Source organism: Dermacentor variabilis, chromosome 7, assembly GCF_050947875.1.
Source record: "Dermacentor variabilis isolate Ectoservices chromosome 7, ASM5094787v1, whole genome shotgun sequence".
Classification (NCBI taxonomy): domain Eukaryota; kingdom Metazoa; phylum Arthropoda; class Arachnida; order Ixodida; family Ixodidae; genus Dermacentor; species Dermacentor variabilis.
The window spans coordinates 90,558,529-90,581,429 of NC_134574.1; the positions used below are offsets into that span (position 1 = coordinate 90,558,529).

A 22,901-nucleotide genomic window follows, 5' to 3' on the forward strand; every position below is an offset into this window, starting at 1 on the left:
TGCCCTTAGCGCGAGAAGATGTCGGCCTGGTGCTCTGGCTCCAGTCCAGTGTAAATAGCCTCTTCCGTCTGTCTTTCTACACGTAACAATATATATATATATATATATATATATATATATATATATATATATATATATATATATATACTCGCCACAAGAGGAGCAAGCAGCGTCCACTGGCCCTGTCGTTTCCAGCCACCCCACCCTCCTGGACTGTATCAGCCATGCATGCAAACCTGCTGTGTTCTTTGGCATGCCTGGCGATTGCATCGAAGAGTGGCTGAGAAACTACGATCTAGGAAGCACCTTCAACCACTGAGACGACGATTTTAAATCACATGACCTTGGAATCTACGACACTCAGGTCACCAACACGATCAAGATATCACTAGCGGGCTTCCGTGAATGGTGTTCCTTGAAAGAGTACCGTCAGTGGATCTTTGGCATGACAATGCTGCGTGGTTACGTTGCGATGAAAACGCTGTCAGAGCACGTGCTGAACTTCCCTGAGTCCTACACGTCGTACATTGAAGACGTTCTCGTGCTTTGCCGTCGCTTCGAGAATGCCGTGCCAAAAACTGACCGTGCGTGCCTCCTTTTCGAGGGCATCGGATCAATCGCTTATAACGCGCTTTCGACGCAAAATCCTACCAGTGTACAGTACGTTGCGTCTGTGGATCAGCGCTTCGATGCACTTTAATTGATCCGTTTGCAACCCGACTCGTCCGGCAACCTCCTGACAAGCAGTGTTGAGGTTGGAACACGGTGGCGGCTTCGAGCTTTCATTCCTGAAGAACTGTAAGCACACCATTTGCCCACCTTCGTCCAGCGCTCACGTTCGTCTTTCTGCTGTCGGCCAACGCGGCATAATTAAAGAGGAGTTGGTCTCTCTGAAAAGCGTCAATCATCCAATCACTTCTCGCTGCCTGCCACAACCGTCGTAAGCCAACATTGCTGAAAAGCCGCCCTTATCACCTTGCGCTACGTCGACTGTGCCGGTTCAAGGCCAGCTAGGGCCTTTACTTACCCGATTACCCAATGTGCCTAACTTCCCCGCCTGTCGTCAATAGCGCCCGACAAGCTACTGCTGCCGCACAATGGGACACATCACCTAGTTTTGCAGGCGCCGCCTACAGGACGAACGACGAGGCGACATTTCCTTTGAGCGCGATGAAGATTCTCCTGTTCTATTAAAGAGATGATACTTTGATAACCGGTCCTCTCATGGATCCCTATCTCCGGCAGGCTTCTCCAACACGACCGCGTTTTAACGTACCTCGAGACGTCACTCCCCGTCACCAATGCGAAGCTCCGTTTCCCCAATACGTGCTGCCTGTCAGATCCCTTTCTGCGCGGAAAACTATCCTGTGCACTTTTCAGAGGCAAAGCTGCACATTCGCGAACTGTTACAATTCGTCGATAGCGACTGTCTAGCACGGTATTGGTGTCTGTGGAAGGTGTGCGGTTATTGGCTTTGGTTGACACTGAAGCTACTATTTCTGTTACGGGTGTAGACTTGTGCTCTCGCCCGCGAAAAAAAATGATTTTAAACGCCTCATTTTGGAACATTTCTGCGTGAAACAAAGGACGCCGTAATCGAACGTCTGCACAATGTACTGCATACGTCATCAATGACAGCGTATATTACCACATTTTTTTTGCGATGTTTTTCCAATGCGCTCAAGAACTCATTTTAGGTTGACACTTCCTCGCGTTGGCGTCCAGTTTAATTTTCTGCCGTCAGCGCGCCGCACAAATGATCGAGACTGAACATAAAACTAGTTTAGACGTAGTACTATTGCCTCTCTTTACAGCTGCCTATATTGAGTTCCCTCCCCGCCACGAGCAGTTATTACTCTCTTGTCCTCGAACATTTATATTGGCTATGTGTTAGTCACTCCTAAAGGTCGCTATCTTTCCCGGGGGGTTGTCATTGCTTGAAGCCTGTTGCATTCCAAAGATGGTTGTGCGTTCATCACCACAATACAACCACAGACACTATTATTCTACTGCAAGGTACCACCGTCACGTGCTGTGCGGACGCTCGACAAGTCTTCCTTTCTCTCCTTCATGCTTCTCAAACGCTCCCTCGGCCGGAAATATGTCCCGCCCTTCCTTTCGTAAGAACACCTGAACTCTGCAACATTAAAGAGATATTTGGTGAATACTTCTAGGCATTGCACTTTCTCAGGCAAATAATGTACGCCTCTTCACGTTCTCAACGTGAACAGGTGGAACTCATCGACTGGCTGCAAGTGAATGAAAAAGAAACGTTTAAACTAAACAAAAGTTTCGGCCTATTTGAGTACTGAACGGGACTAGCTTACTGCAAAAGCTGCAGATGCTGACTGCCATAGGAGTGGTGAACGTAGTCACAAGTTCGCGTGTATCAAGAAATGGAAGTGCGAATTACCATTGCAAAGTTATCAAGACTTGAACAAGAGCACAACCCCCGTCGCGATTTTCTAGAGTGCGGGAGCGGTGCGCTTCTGATACATGTAGTGCCCCCTACCGAAGAAAATTGGAATGGCATAGTTGTTTCTGGGAATGCACTGCCACGCGGACAGGGTGCACCACTCACTGTCATAGACATGTGTTTTCCTCAGCTTCTCTTTCAGATAATTCTACCCAATGACATGGAAAGCCGGGATACGTGCAAGGCAGCAGAAACTATTCAGTTGGATCTGCAAGTTGCTTCCCCCGGGTAATGCATTTAGTCGATTCTGGATATGCGCCCCCGTCATAAGTAACGAGGCAACATTTTTTGTACAATGCATCTAGAACAATATTTACGACTGTTGTCACACGGCGCACTTTGTAACTTGCTCGAACCCCACCAGCATAAAATTATCAGCAGCAATTAGGTACATCTAGTACAAACTGGACATAGAGATTTTCTATGAGGCTTGGGCTAAATTCTGATCCAGCATTCACCGCCTGACATCCTTATGCACCAAGCAAAGCACAAGGGCAAAGTGTACAGTCCCTATGCTTGGGCCAGCTTGCTTCAGCGACACGACGCCTGGCATCTGCTCGATTCTTGGTGCCCGACCGGTCACTGCGCTATACATCTGCGCGTTCGCGATCGCCTCCCACGCTCGCTATCCGTTAAACCAGGTCCTAATCCGCAAATTAACTTCTGGGTGGACCACAGTTGGTTATAGAGGGCACCAGCGGTTTCCCGAGTTTGTTCACGTGGGAGCGTTGCCATATAAGGATGTTCTTGTTGCCGATTTTGTTGCTGCCTATATCCTCTTTTCAATCTTCCCCAAACCGAGCGAGCGCAGAGCAGACCTTACTTGCGCATTTCTGTTTCTTCTTTATCAAGGCGAGTCTTGGCATGACCACGCAACCACATATAGCCCACCGAAAACCGCGCAAGTACTTGTCGGAATCGGCAGAAAGAAGCGAATGCGCGAGAAGTCTGTCTATGGCCGTGAGTGTCGAAGAACTGGCCACGTTTTAGCGCTTGCTCAAAATCGTTTATGTCATTGCAGCTTGATCTCAGTAGGCGGTGCCATATTTCTAAGAAGCGCACCCGTCCGACACTCTTGACCGTCGTGACAGGCGCCATACATTTCCAGAACTTGGGCAAGAAAGCCAAGGCATGCTTAGTGAAGAATAACGAGATACACAGCCGGCTACCGACAACATCGTCTAAACCTTTACACTCATTCAAAGTTCTCGTGCACCAGCACATATGTCTAGACAAATGCTTTTCCTTTAACCTACGAACACGCTCGTTCGTACAGGAAAGCTGGTGAAAGAACACACGAAAACTATTTGGTAGCAAAACGGCAGAAAGAGCAAAGGATAGGCTTGGTTTAATAGAGAGGTCACGCGCTTAAAGTCTATATTTTCTATACTGACAATATTTACGTGATGTTTTTATTGCGTAGTTCTCCGGCGAATTTATCTCACGACCGGAACATTTGCAGGGATTGCACGCGTAGCTTTGCGTATCATCATGATCATGATCATCATCATCATCATCATTATCAGCCTGGCTACGCCATCTGCAGAGCAAAGGCTTCTACCATACTTCTACAACAACCCCGATCATGTGCTAATTGTGGCCATGTTCTCTCTGCAAACTTCTTAATCTCACACGTCCACCTAACTTCCTGCCACCCCCTGATACGCTTCCGTTCTCTTGGAATGCAGTCCGTAACCCTTATTGACTACCGGTTATCTTCCCTCCTTTTCACATGCCCTGCTCATGCCCATTTCTCTTTCTCGATTGCAACTAAGATGTCATTAATTCGCGTTTGTTCCCGCACCCAATCTGCTCTCTTTTTATCCCCCTTAACGTTACACCCATCATTCTTCTTTCCATAGCTCGTTGCGTCGTCCTCAATTTAAGTAGAATCCTTTTCTCTTTACGAATATTCAAATTCAAGAACTGTGCCTGTACTGTTTTTCGCCAAGTCGGGCGATGACGTACTGTTTGCGACGCGTAAGATTGTTTAAGAGCAAGGAAGCCATTTCTAGGTTATAAGATAGCTACATCAATACACAAGAATTGCTTAAAAACTATTTCTCAATTAGTAAAGCTTTGCCGCAATATTATTCTATGTCACATTTACTAAAGTTTTCTCTTTTCGTAAAGCAGCGCTTTTGCCGTCATGTAGGACTAATATTATTAGAAGATTATTATTATTATTATCGGAAAGGAAACAAGAATGATTTTTATTTGGAGAAGTGTGGCTAAACACACACCGTAAGCTCTCCCAAATTTTCTTTCTTTAGCGCATGTAACGCAAAAGAATAACAAACACCAACCTCAATGTCGGGATCGTTGCCTGCGGACACGGGTGGTGTGGGAAGGGTTCTAGTCGGCGACCGGACGCAGGTAGAAACATTCCGAGAAGAGATGCACTTTAACACCTGCGAAAAAATAGCTGTGTAAGCAGTTTCTCTAAATTAAAAATAAACTTTACAGATGTATGCTAATCTGACAACAAAAACACGTAAGACCGCGAAGATATACTTTCGCGGTCCCTTTCGTTCGGAAGGTACAACAGTTGCTCATGTGTTCATAGGTGCTCACATGTTCGAAATATGTCGTCAACATCGTCAGTAAATACTACCCAATTCTCACCAGTAACCAGAATTTTATATTTTTCCCGGCCCACCCTGAGTAACCTACAGTCGTAACACTAAATTTAAGGATATTCTTGTCCATGCAAAAGTAAGGACGAAGAAGAAGTTGGGAACTGGTCCCTGTAGCCACCCCAGGTGCTCTGCATGCAAACATATTTAATATGCTAATACAGCCAAAAGGACAGATCGAATTACTCACACAAGGTAACTTCGAGTTTCACCTGCACATGAAGCAACGTAGTCTACTGTCTAGAGTGTGCCGCTTGTAGCAGACAATACATAGTTGAGACTGGACAACAAGTTCATACAAGACTCAACGGTCACCACGCAGATATAAAACACAAGTTACCTAAAGCAGTAGCCAGCCACTTCAATGAACATGGTCATATATTTCATTTCATTTATTTCATTTATTCGACAAAGCAAGGGTGTGTATACTACAAACTTCCGCTCACCTCTCTAGAGGAAAAATACTGAATGATGCCTCACACACAAGTTTAAATGCCTACACCCGACGAGATTTATTCTAGCACGTTGCAACTTAGAATCTTTAAAAGCAGTAACTTAAAGGGAAGCTGAAGAGTCTGTCGAATTCAATAAGACGCTCATATATGGATGCGGGAACCTTATAAACCAGGTGGGTAAAATTTTGGGGTTTTTTTTATTAGGAGCGACGTAATCGTCTGTTAAAATTGCACTGTAGCTCCGCCCCCCGTCGAATGCGACGCGCTGCTGCTGACGCTGACGATGTGAGCGGAGACCGGAAACCGCGGTGTTGTGACGTAAACACTAGTGTTCCGTTCCTTCGCAGCCTGCGCGACCGTGCCTGACCGTGCTTGTTTCTGCGTGCGTGCCATCGTAATCTGCTTCGATCGACCCTGCATACATTTGTTAGTGCGTCTGCGTGTATGTAGAGTGGTAGTATACGGCCAGCCCTGCAATTCGCCCTGCGCAGTTGCTGTATATGGCCACAGAATGAGAGAGGACTACTTGCCACTAGCAGGCTTTCTAAACGCAGCGCGAAAAGATCGGAGCAACGAAAACAAAGACGGCACGAGTGCGGACTGGCTGATGATAACTGGTGTTGGAAGGCCTTATGAATACACGAACTCGCCCAAACCTGGATTTTGATTTACTGCGAGTTCCTTCGCGTTAGCAGGCTGAACGGAAGGTGCATGTTTATCTCCCGCCCTTGACGCAGGTTTCATCGCAAAGCGCCGCGAATTTTTTATTTGCACGTGTGTTGTAAAACAGCCTGAATGCAGCTACCATAACGCAGTGCAAATGTAGAGTTCGCATGTGCTGGAAAGCCGGCCCACGCCAGGACGCTACGCTCCCCCCTTCTCTCGCGCACAGCGAGAAACCGACCGTCTCACGTAGCCGACGGAATTCGCCGCCTTTACGACTTCGGTTACGAGTAGTGTGCGGATTGCGCACAGATGAAGGTCACTACACGTACTGCATGAACCGGGAAGCTTTTCACGCGTTTAAACCGTCTTTGTAGATTGCCGACAGCTTTGGACAGCGCACAAATGCCGACGATTGCATCCCCGCTTACGTTCCACGAGAAGAGAGAAGTGGTTCTTGTGGGGAAGGAGAAAAGGCTGGCGCTATTTTCTGGAACACATGCGGGAGCAAGGCTCAGCGCCAGCAGAGGGGGGATCAGGTTAAAAGAGAGAGAGGGTAGGAGGGAGAAAGGTAGAGGGACGTAGAGATGGAAGCGAAGTAGTAGCCGATCAGGAAGCCCGAGGTGGTGGGATGGCCGTTAGGCCCCCCGTCTTTGTAGAAATGTCCTATAGTCTCGCCGAGAGCCCCGGCGAGTCGAGGTACTCGACGACACTTAGGAAGGCTGGTAGCTGATTGCGAGTGGGGAAGAGGATATCTTCCTGTCATGAACATGGGAGCCCCAGGCGATGGAACTCTTGCAGAAGTCGACCGCGGTGCTGCAGGTGAGCAGGGCAGGCCAGCAGGAGGTGCTCGAGAGTTTCTGGTTCACCACAGGAGGCACAGGCTGGCGAGGTGGCTTTCCCAAGGCGGTGCCGGCGGGCTGCTGTCCAGTAGCAGCCAACTCGCAGTCGGAGCAGCAACGAGGCATCCCTTCGTAGGAGGCCGTGCTGTGGAAGAGGCGGTGGAGGCCGGCCCAGGGATACCCGTTCGTCCGAGTGGCAGGCGATGATGTGCCGGCGCAGCCTGTGCCTCGAGAAGTCTGCGGCCGTTACAGCAGGGCTGAGGGGGACGCTTGAGTGGTGGGCACTTTTTGTCAGAGTGTCCGCCTCTTCATTGCCGGGGATCCCCACGTGCGCCGGTAGCCAATGCAGAGATACCGAGCATCCTGCGTCCTGAAGGGCCGTCAGTCTTGAAGACAGCAGCGCTACCCCAAGGCTAGCCCTGTCAGGGTTCTGCAGGCAGAACATCGCCGCCTTGGAGTCCCAGGAGATGGCTACCGGGGTCGCTAGTAGCTCCTCTGCAAGTAGGTCCACAGCAAGGTGGAGTCCTGCTAACTCTGCTGCGGTAGAACTTGCGTGCCCCGGGAGACGGCACAGCTTCCTCTTTCGTAGGGCCGGTGCAACACAGGCTGCTGTGGATGAGCCAGTCTCCGGTATCCACGAGGAGGCATGCAGTAACACAACACTACGGTTGTGTGACCGGAAACGAGCTCACTAGATCGGCGAAAGATCGGCGAGATCACGAGATCGCTTTGCAAAGAACATACTCACAAAAGAGCATTTCCAACACGAGGAGATCCCAAGACTTCGCTTTCGTTCGCGTCGAAAGCCCTGCTCGCACCAGCATCATTTGCTTCTTCGAGAGGCCGGCTCTTCGCAATCGGTTCGTACATGCAGGGAGTAACGCCGAACTCCACAGAAAAACGCAGTTTCTCTAAATTTTCCATTACCGTCTCACAAAAACAGCACCAAACTGCCTGGCACCGCGCTTCATGTGTAGCGGCAGCGGTCGGTTCGGACGAACACTAGAGTTGATGTCACGAGGCGCCCGACCAATCACAGGCGGAAACGCGACGCGCGAGCTGGGCGTGTCTGCTGCTGCACTTCTCGTCGAAATAAAATATTATTGCGCTTTCTTTCGCTCAATTTCGATACGATATTCTAATTCGGAGGGTTGAAAACCATTATGTACAGATGTTCACTCATTTTTCCTGGAAAACCTTTTAGCTTCCCTTTAAGTCTGAAATTCTTATCAACCAAGGCACAAAGCACATTGTTCCACCAGCTAATCTTAATTCTTAAGCTCACCTATTCCTGCAATTCCAATTTCTTCCTGCCTACTACTCAATTTAATATACTCTTTCATGCTTTTACGTTTATATAAACTATACGACACCTTTTCCCATGTGCACAGGCCCCCGTCCGCGTCTACTCATGTCGACCGAGGAAGACAGACATTTAGGGCGCCCCCTACCACAGCCCAATGCGCTATCCCTGCGGAGAAGGGGCAACGTCTGCCACAGGTGCACATGCGAGGTCGCACTACTAAGGTCTGTCGTCAAAGCACCGCACCCGCAGCTGCGCCAACGACCACTTAGTCGAGAATACGGCGATCTCGCCGTGCGCCGTCGCCTGGCTGCTATCTGTCGCCGCTGCGTCCAGCGTACACTGGCTGAGCCCGGGTAGGGTCAGTTAGTCAACACCCGAAAAACTAAAAGCTGCAACAAATCAAGGTGTGGGTTACGTTAATCGAAGTGCCGAACAGCCTCCGCCAGCGACGATGACGCTTCGAAATCCCACCTGACGATGTAGCAGTGACACGTCCCCATCAAGACGAAGCCTCGAACTGTAGACTACACCACCTATGGGACACCTGATTACGAGACGTAACAGGAAGGGGACACTGTGACGCAGCCGTAATCCGAAGCCGTGATCGAACCCTAACACAAGGGGAAGAATCACTGATCTCGACGTGCTTCTAGACGGCCACGAAATCACCACTCTAGCGGACACAGTAGCCGAGTACTCCATCATAAGTAGATCATTGGTCGCTCAGTTGAAGGAGAAGACCGCAGGAGACGCCCATCAAATAGGGCCAGTGTTGAAGGCCACCTGACAACGCCGACTGGATTGTGCACGGCAAGAGTTACCGTTCATGACCGGATCTACCCTCAGAGATTCGTTAGCCTGCAACAGTGCACCTGATATGAAATTCTCGGCATGGGCTTCTTGAACAAGCATGACGTGATAATCGTCCTGAAGTCGAAACCTATAACGCTTTTGTGTAGACCAAGCCATACCTCCGGAGAGTTCTCTGAGTATCCATGTTTCAGTGTTCTCGCAGATCAAGTCAGCATTCCGCATTTCTCCAGTATCATTATTTCCATCGTCACCCAACCACACGTCTTCGAGGGTGACCATCATCTACTACTCGACTACAAAATTTTAAATTTGTGTCGCATGAAGAATCGCTCAACATGAGGCAGGTAAAGCGAAAGTAATGCCGACAAACTTCAGTCAAGAATTTAGACACCTTGGGCGCTATAACGTAAAACTATTCCAAACTATTGACGTCAAAGTTACGCAACTACAGACGCAAGCATCGGATCATAAATCACGACGTTGTGTGAGCAACCAGATAAAGCGCCCTCCACATTTATAGGAGGTCCGTTTGGTTTCCTTTCAAAACGAGTAAGATTGACCACAACGAGCGGTTTTTCCTATCTGATTGGCTTAGAAAAAATGATCCGATAAAAGGGGTGGTGTTGGCGAGTGCGATGGTTCCACTTCCCTTTCCCTTACTTTGCTTGCGGTGGCTGGTCGAAAATCACGGCGGCGCGCAACGGAGTGTTAAAATGCCGCTAGAACGGTTACTCAACAAAGTAGAGTTGGCAAAGCAATGTCGTATATGTACCAAAAGGTCTCGGTAACGTTATACTGTGATGCCAAGTATATTAGTATACGCAAAAAAGACCATGCTCCCTGAAAGCTCTGAGCAGCTACTGCCAGGGGCGTAGCCAGGGAGAAGGGGGGCTTATGGGGCTTCAGCCCCCCCCCCCCCGAAATTGTTTCGTGCTGTGATGCACCGCTTACCAAAACAACCCACGGCGCCGGAAATCATTCTGGATTTTCTCTAGAATGTATTTTTCGCGCCCGGAAAAACATTTAGGCGGGAAGAATGTGAACTCGGGCTGGATTACGTGGCGACAACCATGCACCTTAAGTCACATAACGCAATGATCCCCATCCAAGCACAAAGTTTCAAAGGCGCTTTGATGGCGAGCGGGCCCGCCGCGGCATCTCGCAGAGGCCGCAGAACCTACGTAGCGCAAGGATTTCAATTAAGAAACTTTAGAGGTACAAAGATCACATAATGTTTTGATGCGAAAGGTGCATTGACATTTCCCAAGTCGTGTTTTACATTTTCATTTCCGGATCTTTGTGGATTTAATGCTCTTATATACATTTGATGCCAAAGCTCCATTTACTTTCCTAAAGTCTTACATCGGACCAAACAACGAAACAAGCCAAATGAATACACTATCAGACAAGTTGGCAAAGCACGCAGCGAGGTCCGATGAGACGAAGCGTTGTGATGGCTCATATTTTTGCCATCATGTCACAGAAAACAATATTAACATATTTTTCACCTGCGCCAGAGCATCCATGCATGTCAGGACACTATAGCCAGCAAATGTAACTGCGTTCTTATTTATTTTTTCTACTTTGAATTTTATTCGCGACATTGAGCCTTTCCAATTTTTTGTTCTCCCTACCCCCGGGCTACCAGACCCAGCCAGAGGTCATGTGTTTTTCATGTGTGGCCCTGACAAGTGCGCGGCGCTCTACCGGTGCGCGTTCGTTTTCCTCTGGCCGAGCGGACTTTGGTCTCGGAGAGTTTTGGACGCTTTATGGCTAGCAGACGAGAAAAAGAAGCAATGGTCGCTCGCCGTCACCATTGTGGGGACTCGACAGATCGCAACTCGTTCGCTTGAGGGCATCACCATCGTTTCGATGTTATCGCAACGTCTACGGAAAGTCTTGTCTCGCCAGTGTAGGATAACGAGCAGCATGCATATGGTTCTCTGTGGACCAAGCATCTCACGTTTTCTCAGATATTCCTTAGGTAGCTACATTAGGTGCCCCGCATGCTGTATGTGCCAGTGAAAGCGTAGCGGGAGGGGGGGTGGAGGGGGGAGCCGACGATTGTCGGTCAGTCTTGTGTGCGCAACGGAGAAAAGCGGGAAGGAAGCGCGCCGCCTTCCGTCGCGCGCGATGCATCGAGGGAGTGGAAGGGGGGGGGGATGCTGGCCTTAAGATTCTGTGAATCTGTGATTGCGCAACATGTTTATTTGCCTTGTTTGACGCATCATACAGAGTGTTTTAGCTAACTTTAGCCAGAGTTTAAAAATATGCCGATGCACTCTAAAACGACGCGACCGAATGCATGTTGCTCACTTTTGCAAGCATTGTGTAGCTATTTTTGTATTTTGTTTAATCAGATAATTAGTCAAGATTAATTACCTAATTCTGAAGCAACGAACCTACGAAAAAAATTCAATTAAAAAGTTTCAGATCGCTTTGGAAAGCGTCCGAATAAACAGTTTGTCTTCATATATATTGAGTATTAGTGTTTTTCAACTCACTCCGGATTCCCGCAAAATACAAAAAACAAAACCTGACATGCCCGCTTGCGTGTCGTGATTGCACTGCTACCAAGGTTTTCACGCACAAACAGCCATAGGTTCACTAGCTGCCACTTAAAAAGCGACAGAGCAGCGACGCAAGCATTGGCTGTTCTATTTAAGCTAGCAACCGTTATCTCCTGTGCTGTGTAAAGCGACTGATTGACGTGGTTGTAGTGGCAGGTGGTAATTCCAGACAGGGTTAAACGGACTATCCTGCATCGGCCGTTAAAGCGCGAGCAATTTCGTGATGCCTTTTTTCCAAGGAGGAAAAAGCAAACATGATCCTTGCCCTAGTACCTGCAAGCAGACAGAGACAGCAGGCTGCAAGAATATTTCGAAGCTGGCACCCGGGTACGCGACTGAGCCCGATGACAATATTCAACAGCTACGAGTCGCTGAAGCAAACTGGCAGCTTCACAAGGAAGAGGCAGAGAGCTTGAGTCATAAATAATGAGGTTCGCTCCAACGTTTTGTCTTTCATGGCGGCTAATCCACACGCTAGCACGCGCAGCGTGAGCGCACAGCTCGGTGTGTCCAACTGCCTAGATGGTTCTGAAAACAGCTGGACTGTACCCTTATCACCTGCAGTTGGATCAATGCCTGGAGTCAAGGGATCTTTAAAAGAGACTCAACTTTGCGAATTGGATTTTGATTCAGGAGGAGCAGGATTATGACTTTCTCACCAAGGTATCCGGACTGAAGCGGTGAACTTTTCCTGAAATTGCCAAGTAAATATTCACAACGCACACTATAGAAGTGAGACAAATCCCCACTGGCTAGGTATATCCCTCCACCAATATCAGTGGTCTTTAACGTTTGGTGTAGAATATCTGAAAGCACAGTCATCAGCCCAATGTGTTTAACAACACCCTGACCGGCAAGTGGTATGTCAGTTCCTCAAAGGGCAGGTTGAAGACTTCTGCTGCAACATACCACTAGCCCAGCTTGACGCAATGTGGTGGCAGCACGACGCGGCCAGTCAAGCACGACAGTCAAGCGCGACCATGCCTTGATGTTACTTTCCGAGGACAATGCATAGGTAGAAACGGACCTGTGCTTTGGCAAGCAATGTCATCCGACCTCAACGCTCTTGACTTTTCCTTCTGGGGCTATACTAACGATCACGTATACACGATGGAAACGACTGCTCCAGAAGCCTTACAGGAGAAGATAATTGAAGTATGCCATAGGATTTCAGAGACGGTACTCAAGGCAGCAACAGCAAGCGTTCTCAGAAGGTCCCAGTGTTGTATCGCTGGAGAAGGTGACCTCTTTGAGCGCTTGCTGTGAAAGCGCATGAAAAATAAACGTAAATTCAGTGAAAGGCTGCGTCTGGTCATTAATCACACTCTCATTCCACCATTTTCAGCCTTCTGAAAACTGTTTTTTTTTTATTTAGGAATGTTCAATTTACTTACAGCTATCGCGAAATGACGAACCTGTTGCTTCCGGCAGCACAAGCGATAACCGCTGCGTCTGCTTATCGCTGTAACGAACTTTTGCGAAGGGAGCACAGCGCTGGCGTAAACGGCACAGGCGACGCCTACGTGGTTCCCCTGTGGCCTTTTAAGTGGTAGAGCGCTGATGGCTGTTTGTGCGATGAACGTTGGGGAGCAGTGCAATCACGACGCGCAAGCGCGCATGTCACTAGTAAGGTAGTTCGCGGGCACCGTCAGTAAGCTGAAATACACTAATATCTAATATATATATATATATATATATATATATATATATATATATATATATATATATATATATGTATATATATATATATATGTATATATATATATATATATAGAAAGACCGAAACTGTTCATTCGGATGCTTTGCAAACCGCTCTGCAATTTTCTAAATGGAATTTATTTCTAACTTCCTTACTTCAGAAGTTGGTTCATTAATCTTGACTAAAATCTACTTCAGCAAAATACAAAATATAGTGGGACACACTACGTACAAAAGTGAGCAACATTCACTTGGTGGCGTCGTCTTAGAGTGCATCGGCATATTTTTAAACTCTGGCTAAAATTAGCTGAAGCACCCAGTACAAAGTGACTTTTGCTTAGATACTATTGGTTATTTACACGTAAATTTAAGTATATTGTTGCGAGGTTTTGTGGCTCCATGCAGTAAACTTTGTTTCCAGAGACACTTTTTTTGCTATCTAACAATCATTATCTTGGCATTTGTGTATTTCATTGTACTTCGAATTTCTAATGTACATTTTGCAGAACTGCTGCTTTTATTTGTGATTTCTGTCGCGACTACGATTTCGGTGCAATTACAATACGCAAACGGTGACAGCTGCTCCTGCGCAGTACATTGGATTGATGGACAGCGACAATGAGGTTCTTCCCTGGCCGTTGCGTATGTAGAAAAACGTAAACAAGGTTTTCGAATGACAATGTATCCTTAACATTTGTCCTCAACTTGTTCATTTCACGGCCTTTACACTTATTATCATATCAGCGGCACGCATTGCTTTGCTGGTTTCGCACTGATGTTTCACACTGAAGTTTGTGTGATATTTTCTTTCTTACTAAATAGACATACAACATGGAAGCAATGATATCAGTTATTTTTGGCGCAAGTTTTGGGACATAAGTATATACTCTTTTATGAAAAAATACATATTGTACTTGTCTTGACAGTGCGCAGCGTTCAAGAATTTGTTTGCTGCATCTTTGGCAATTGCGATGCAGATATTATTCATCTACATGATCCCTCGACGAATTCTGTGAGGTGGCCAAGCTCCAACGTGAGCCGCCTCCCCCCCGCCCAAACGAAATTTCTGGCTACGCCACTGGCTAGTGCCACAGGGATCGGAGGGCAGCCAACTCCTGTCCCTTTCTGAACGGAGCAGTCTTGGTGTATTCAGAACATTTTTCGATTTTGTTCGACATATTAAGGCGCTTTTAACCTACTCACGTCACTTTGAAGTGATGAGATTTCGCGGTTTCGTGACGACGCGTGACAAACAGGCAAGCTTTGTGCATTCCGAAATAGTTTGACAAGTCCTTTTTCCCTAATGGCAAAAAAGGCATCGAATGAAAAAGTATTTTTCTTTTGTTCAGTCTAATCATGCATAATGAGTGCGCACATATCATATTAGATAGGGCGCTTTCGCTCTTTTATTGACGTCGCGTGGCAGACAGGCGTGGTGGGTGGTGGCTCGAAGATTTTGTGGAGGGCTGATTGCAGAATTAAAATAGAAAAGTTCATAATAGCTTTACGTTAAATGCCCGTGAACAGCGACATGATGATTGCCTGCGTGGAAAAAGTTACAGCAGTCCGCGATTCGCTGGTCCTCTCAGATTCAGTCGAACCTGCAACGATGGCTGGTGTTACCTAACGAAGGTTCAATATTAGTCGATGTTTTCCAAGGTAGAAGCAAGCATAACTCAAAGATCTCATCAAGCAATACAAGAGCTGCTTCTCGTCATCATTGGTTATTATGCGATCCTTAGCAACTTGTGTTTATCAGATCCTTGAGCGATATAACGTAGAACTATTCCAATCTGTTTTATTCCCATCTTCTGACGTGAAATTTACGTAACCACCTACGCAAGCACTCGACGGTAACCCGCAGCGGTGTTGGAAAACCCCAATCAAACACACTACTCGTTTATAGTAGGTCGTTTCTTCTTGCTTTCAAAGTGAATAGCATTGCCTACATTAAGCAGATTTCCTGATAGAATTGGCTGACAAGGCCAGGCGCACACTCAAGTGAAGGGAGTTTCGCTGAGGCCGAACCAGCACCGTGAAAGAAGATAACAAGATAAAGACGGTGGTGCCGGCATCTGGCGTTTGGTCCATTTCCTTTTTTAGCTTGCGGTGGCTGGATGAAAATTGCGACGTCGTCTAATGAAGGTTAAAAACGGCGCCAGAACGAATCCTCAGCTAAGAAGAGGTGGCAGAGATAGGTTGTTTACCTGCAAAAAGGACTCAATAAGGTTGTACTGCTATAGAAAAGTTTCTATTATACGCAAGTAAATCCATTCTCTCTGGCAGCTTAGAGCAGGAAGCGCCAGAGCAATCGGCGGTCAGCCATCATCTATTGCGTTCGGAACACGGCAGTCTCCGGCTATTGAGAAGAAAAATTCCCTTTTGTTCGGCATGTAATGACAAAAACGGGCGGCAGCACAAGACGAAGAAGAAGACGGTTCTTGGTGGTGGTAACAACTTTATTGAGATTCTGCTCAGTTATGATCTGGCAGGCCCGAGTCCTAGGATGGCCCCTCACGAGCAGCGACCCTTTCGGCCCAGGCAACGAGGGCTTTTTGTAGTTTTTCATCCAGCATTCTGAGCAGCTGCTCCAAAGTATGTTGTGAGGGAGCTGGCAGGAGCCATCTGGGAGGGGGTAAGCCCTCGCACCCCCAAAGAATGTGACCTTGGGTTGGTGTTCGCGATCGCCCCGCTCTGCCGTTGCCTCTCACTGTGCATTCATATAAAACGGCGAGCGCACTTAACCTTAAACGCGTACTATGAGTTAGTGGAGCACGCTGGTTCCACTTTTCATCCTGGAGCTCCCTACACGGACTCTACCGCCAGCCTTGGCAATGCCTGCCGACGTGCAAAGTGCTACCGCAGCACCGGTGGCCGCCTGCTCCCGAATACAAAGACAGTGAGGCCCTGTCAATTTCAATGGCACCGACGAGCACGACGTCGAAGACTGGTTCACTTCGTATGAGAGGCTAAACGTCCTCACTTGCCTGTCAGATGCTGGACTGCAGTTTTATTTGAAGAAGTGCCACTTTGCCGCCTGCTGGCTTAGCATCTTGGGTAATGTTGTCGGCAAGGACGATGTCCTTCCTGACCCTGCAAAGCTTCGTGCCATCGTCGAGTTCCCGAGGCCATCTACGCTGAAAAAACTCCGTAGCTTTAGAGGCCTGTATTTCCACTTTCGCCAATTCGTGCCTAATTTCGCGTCCCGAATCGGCCCCTTGACGCAGCTGCTTGCCAACAGCCAAGGCATCTCGGCATGGTCTACCGCTTAGGATGGCGCGCTCGCCACACTACGCCATCTTTTGATATGCCCACCTATTCTACACCACTCTGACCCGGACGCTCCTGCCGAAATCGACATGGACGGAAGTGGAGTGGGCCTCGGCGCTACTCTTGCCCAGCGTACGTCTGGCTTCGACGAGTACGTCGTCTGTTACACCAGCCGCACTCTCACCAAAGCGGAGACGAACTATTTGGTCACCGAAAAAGAATGTCTTGCAATCGTTTGGACAATCACCAAATTTCGACTTTACGTATATGGCCATCCATTTGACGTCGTGACGGATCACCACGCAATGTGCTGGTTGTCGTCATTAAAAGGCCCATCTTGCCACCTTGGTCCTTGGGTACTACGTCTACAAGACTATGAAATGCGTGTTCTCTACCGATCAGGCAGTAAGCATTCGGATGCCGACGCTCTTTCGCGCTCACCACTCCCCGATGAACATGGTGCTCCGTCTATCTCCAACTAAGATGCACCCGCATCGCTTACAGCGCATAGCCAATTGGCCGCCCCTTTGCCGAATGGACGCTGCTAGATTCATTAGCGGAGGGCGGCCATTTGACCTGTCACTGTAAGCGATGCGGATGCGTGCCTGCGTTTGACACCACGTGTGTGCTTGGTAGGGGAGGCACAAGGTGGGGGCGGGAGATGTGTGATGCATATCACATTGACAGGGAAGGTGATAACTGTGTCAGCACGGCTTCACTTACCTTGTCCAAAAAAGAAAAACTGTACTTACAGAACAGTCTGCCACATTTTGATTAGAATGTGCTTGTACTGTTTTAACCCTGTGTGCGCATGCACCAGCGAAATGTATATATGTACCTTCGATCGCAGTAAAAACCAGCTGATGTTTAGCGCTCGTCCTGTCGTCTTCTCTGTCTTTGTCCCTGCTATTTTGCGCTAGTCTTTTGAATAGTGAATTCGACATCACCGTGATATGCAAGTCGGGACGAAAATACTCTGACGCCGACCACACCCCCCCCCCCCCCACCACTCGCGCTCTTTTGGTCCCTACCCCGCAAGACCACCAGGACAACGACACTTTCCCAGGGACAATACGAGCCGACGACTGCCGAACAGCAGCGAGCAGAGATGGAGCTAAGAAGAATCCTTGTTGACTTCTTGGAAGAGAAGATCGACTTTCTCCTAAGGGTATTTAGGCACCGATTCTTGTCGTTTTCGTTGAAGAAAAGCGAAATATTCTTCGCCACTACGCACCAAATACCTTTTGGTTGTGCTGTCGAAACGGCTGCCAGAAGTTCCTCATGCCCTTCATGATGACGAAAGGACATGGCATCTGGGTTTCTCCCGTACACTGAGGAGGTTCCAGCGTAATTATTACCGGCCACGCCTCAACGCCGACCTCACTCATTACGTCAAGATGTACTGCAGCTTTCCAAGATGCATGACACTACCGACAAGGCCAGCGGAATTCCCACGGCTGATACAGCCTCTTTCGCGACTATTTGCGCAGATTGGAACAAACTTCCTCGGACCTTTTCCCACGTTATCACTCACCTGGAAACAAGTGGACCGGCGTGGCCACCAGCCGCCTTACGCGCTGTGTGGAAACGAAAGCCCCGCCCACAGGTAGCGAAGTGTAAGTGGCTGCAGACTCGTAGTCGAGAACAATTCGCTGCGACATGGTGCGCCAGAAGTCCCCATTACAACCACGGAACGGGTTTTACAGCGGAGCTTACTCAAGCTATCCTCCAGTAACGACACGCAAGTCACCGCGCGACAACTGCTTCCCACCAGCGGACCAAAGAACTTTCGGAGAGGCTAAACAAGACCTCGCCGACATATTGACAATGCACGTCGACGCCGAAAACAACATGTGGGAGCCGGCCTCCCGTGGGTATCCTTCGCCTACAAGACGGCACTGCATGAAACAACGCAGGTGACGCCGTTCGAGTTAGTTTACGGAAGGAAGCCGACGATGATTCTAGACACCATGCTGCCGCACGTCACCGATGAAGAGAATCTCAACGACGTCGTGTATCTGTCACGCGCACGAGAAACGTGACGACTCACCTGCCTCCGCATGAAGAACCAGCAAAGGATTAACAGCTTACACCAAAATATTCTATGACGCTACATGGAATACGAATTCGGTGGCAGTGTTTGGGTTTGGACCCCGATTCGCTGAAAGAACTGAGTGAAAACGCTATAATGGGGACGCTACAAGATCTTCCGGCGTATTGGCGCCATGGACTATGAGTTCCGGCTGGACCACATTACCCAGACAACGCGGTATCTGTCGCGATATGAAGTAGTCCATGTTGCGCACATTAAGCCTTTGCACCATCGATAACGAAATAGTGGACTTTGTTCTTTGTTTGTTTGTTAGTTTTCTTTACTACGTGTGCTTTAGTGTTTGCTCTCGTGTTTTTGGCACCGGCACTATGCTTCTTAGAAGGTGCGCATAGACACGTGTACTAATTTATCCGTTTTCCAGGGACTGAATTTCGCCCGCTAAGTTACCGCTAAGCACAGGCGGCACCTGCATGATTTGTAACTTGCTTGAAGGCTGTGTCTGTCGCGATATTAAGTAGTCCATGTTATGCACATTAAGCCTTTGCACCATCGATAACGAAATAGGGGACTTGTTCTTTGTTTGTTTGTTAGTTTTCTTTACTACGTGTGCTTTAGTTTTCGCTCTCGTGTTTTTGGCAACTGCACTATTCTTTTTATGAGGTGCGCATAGATACGTGTACCAATTTATCCGTTTTCCAGGGACTGCATTTCGCCCGCTATGTTGTCGTTAAGCACAAGCGGCACCTGCACGATTTGCAACTTGCTTGAATGTTATCGTTGATTTTACCTGTTGTGTATGTTCTCGCTGGACTTTGAGTAATTACATTGTATACGCGACCAAATCATTTAGTACTTTCTGGTAAGCACGCGGGCGCCATAGATTAGAATGGAACCGTCGACGAATCAAGTATACAAGTCTACACACTCGGCCCACAGATCCGATTTCGACGTTCTGCGACTGTGCTCGCCACTATCGCTGAACTTGAGGGGACACTTTTCTTTTTGCTGGGCACGAGTTGGCCAGATTACGTGTTAAAAGTACGCTAAATATTCAAAAGTCATACTTTTGATAGTGCGTTAGTCTACGTCGTCACGGCAACGTGTCAATCTGCGAAAAGTGATTGTAGCCTTATTGTTACCTTTTAAAAAACCCGCGTGTAATTGGCACCAAGCAATGACAAGGGCTTTTGCAGACATTCAAGAATCAGTTAAGCAGTGCTTCTTCATGGTGTACCAGGACGCGTAGCAAAGAGAGATATGGCTATTCAGCAAAGAGCTTAACTAGGAACTCAGCTTACAGGGTGGAGACAGGCTCAATTTTTACTAGCAAGGTGACAGTCTGCACAAACACATTTGCGCATGGCAATGCGGCGATAGAGAACAGTTGCCGAAATTAGTTCGGTGGGTCTGCGCAGCCCTGAGCATCAATTCTTTATTATTAGATTGTGTATGCAAGAATATTCGGAATCTCATTTCCAAGGTCTGGTATCGGCGAGAAAAAATATGTTTGCATAAGATGGCACCCTCCCTTTATAAGAAGTGAATGTCGGCTCCAAATGCACTTTGTAACAAGTGACGCTCTTCCCTGTCTCACATTCTTAAATAATCTTGTTTCGCAATCCACTGCGCCATCAAAACTATCAATAAACCAGTACATGCACCGTTATTCTTGTTTAACTAAATTTCCTGCTATACCTGAAAAAGTTCCCCAAGTATTTTTATCCGTAGCAACATTCCGCATAAGAAAGGAAATAGAGAAAATGGTGTTTCACAGGTTTAGAATATTTTACATTTCTTTTAGCAAAGCAAGAAATAAGCGAAACTGCGTTTAAGTGAAATAGTAACTGTTATTCGCTACAGTGTTCAAGATATTTTACCTAATATACATAACATCCTTCCACACACCTGCAACTGTAACTTTGTGTAACCCTGTCTCCGCTAGCCCAACTATATGGCTGATCACACAAAAACATCTCCAAGTCCAAAAAAATCAAAATATTAGTTCGTGCCTTTGAATGTACCTTCTTTAGTTACATCCTAAACACTGACCTTGGCTAAAATACCGGCCCTCAGCGTGAGAAAATTTTATAGTTACAATACCTCAAAGCTTCGTGGTTCTCTACTTAGCACACCTGGTAGTCATATTCTCGCCATTGTAAAAGTTGTTTCGTCTCTTTAGGTAAGCACCTATTTTTTATCTATATAGAAATGCACCTGAAAGTGAATTCGCTTCAAGATATCTTGTAGGCAATGCACGATGACACCAAAGAAATTGTTAAACTGGCAGTTAAGGGCTACGGCACGCTTCCCGTCCTGTGCAAAAGACGTACTGAGTTCGCGACCTCGGTGATTTTCCTGGTAAAATTATTCAGTGGAGATTGTATATACATGAAATATATAGCAAGTCTCAATTGCACATTCTAAACAACGTTTCTTGCGAAAAAAAGAATTTATTCAGCAGCCGACACACACTACCGGTATAACATCAGTTCGGGACCTCATAGCCCTAATTCTTGATGAGCTTCTGACATTAACGTTAGCCCAACACAGCCGCGAACAACATTATATTCTTCGGCAAATGGAAAAGGTAGCTAGGCAAAGGACAAAAGGTCCATTCTATTCAGGCCACGTAAATTTTCGCTGAAGTCGGAATAATGTAGCTATCAAAGTGCATGAACTAAAACGTCAAATCATTTCGGGAGACGGTAGCAAACATGTTCTTTTGCTGATTTTGTTCGCGGATCAACTCCATCGCATAATAAATGCTACAATAAACTAAGCAATCACTCACTTCTTCGACGACACTGAAAAGCTGAAGTTTCGTATTCGGAGTCTCGTTACTGACGATAGCGCACCGAGTGCGACAAAACGAGAAATCTTCTCTATATTACAAGATCCAAAACATGAATAAAACCTAATTTCTAAACCAAAGTGCCTAAATGTGTCCAAATGAAATGTTCTTATAAACTTTTGTAGCAATTTCCCTAGCTGCGGTAGGAAATCCACCGCTCAGCTGCTCTGGAACTGGTATTTACTAGAAGGGCCACTCTCGCTTTTCTGACTCAGTTGCTTATGGATAGAAATATTCACAATGCGATCTTACACTGCGTCTGAAGAGGAAAAATTTTTTGTTTGTTCCCTTCATTAGTATCACTATCATTACTATCATTAGCAGTGTGCTGCTAGGTTCCATAATGTAGTACCAAACACAACTCCTGACTTATTGGCCGCTCAAAAATCTTTTTGACATACTGCATCTCAGCTTGCGGAGGAGGGCTTTCATATTTCATTAATTATGTATTGGCGTATCTGAAACCAAAAATACATTGATAAAAACACCCTAAGCTACGTATATCGTATCTCATCAGTTGAAATAAATTATTCGGTCATGCACATATTTCATTAATTTTATGTACATAAGTTGTTCCGGCTTAAGTGGAAAACTGACGAATTTTTGTCACTTACGTATTTGACCTCAAGTAAACGATATGAAAATGTGTGCTCACGACCGCGTTTGCCACGTCTGCGCATCCTTATCTTGGTGCGCGCAGGTTACCTCAACCAAAGCCCACATTCCAGGAAGTCCTCCTCCGGCCCCCGCCTGCAAGCGGAGGACTCGCTGTCCAAAGTATTTTGCGAACACGGCGACCATGGATGTCCTGGGCTGCTTGCCGCCTTTAAGACCATTTGGCACATCGGGTGTCGCTGCGAATGCGCTCATGTAGTTGTTCATGATGAGGCCTGGTACTGAAGCCTTCTTGCTTCCAAACCTGCATGCGAATCAATGCGTGCGTTTTACCGTCTTACTTCGTGCTTCGATGCGCACTTTGAGTGGAAGGACAATCATCCTTACTCTCGTTCAGCTTATCTTTCATCGCAAAGCGAAAAGATCAGCAAACTGTTTCCGCTTACTTCTCAAAAGGCGCTTCCGATGAAATCACACAATATAAGCCACTGCGGTCCCCACGTGTTGGAATTAATTGCTTTTATAGTTCACTAACAATAAAAATGTGGAATTATAGTCCCCTTAATTCTTTTCGGAGACCGTTTTACATATATCTGTACCTGTATTTGAACACCTAACAGGGCATCACGAAGAAACATGGACGAAGCCAAGCA

At 47.2% G+C, this 22,901-nt stretch overlaps 1 protein-coding gene across 1 annotated transcript in view; it reads right to left on the reverse strand.

Moving 5' to 3' along the window:
- The window catches only part of LOC142586931 (uncharacterized), a 68,445-nt gene that overhangs the window by 12,690 nt on the left and 32,854 nt on the right, over nt 1-22,901 (reverse strand). Inside the window, exons 4-5 of the mRNA XM_075697807.1 lie at nt 22,339-22,552; nt 4,783-4,887 (exon numbers count right to left, since the gene is read on the reverse strand). Coding sequence (XP_075553922.1) covers nt 4,783-4,887; nt 22,339-22,515 — 282 coding nt within the window. The 5' untranslated portion in view covers nt 22,516-22,552. The remainder of the gene's footprint in view (nt 1-4,782; nt 4,888-22,338; nt 22,553-22,901) is intronic.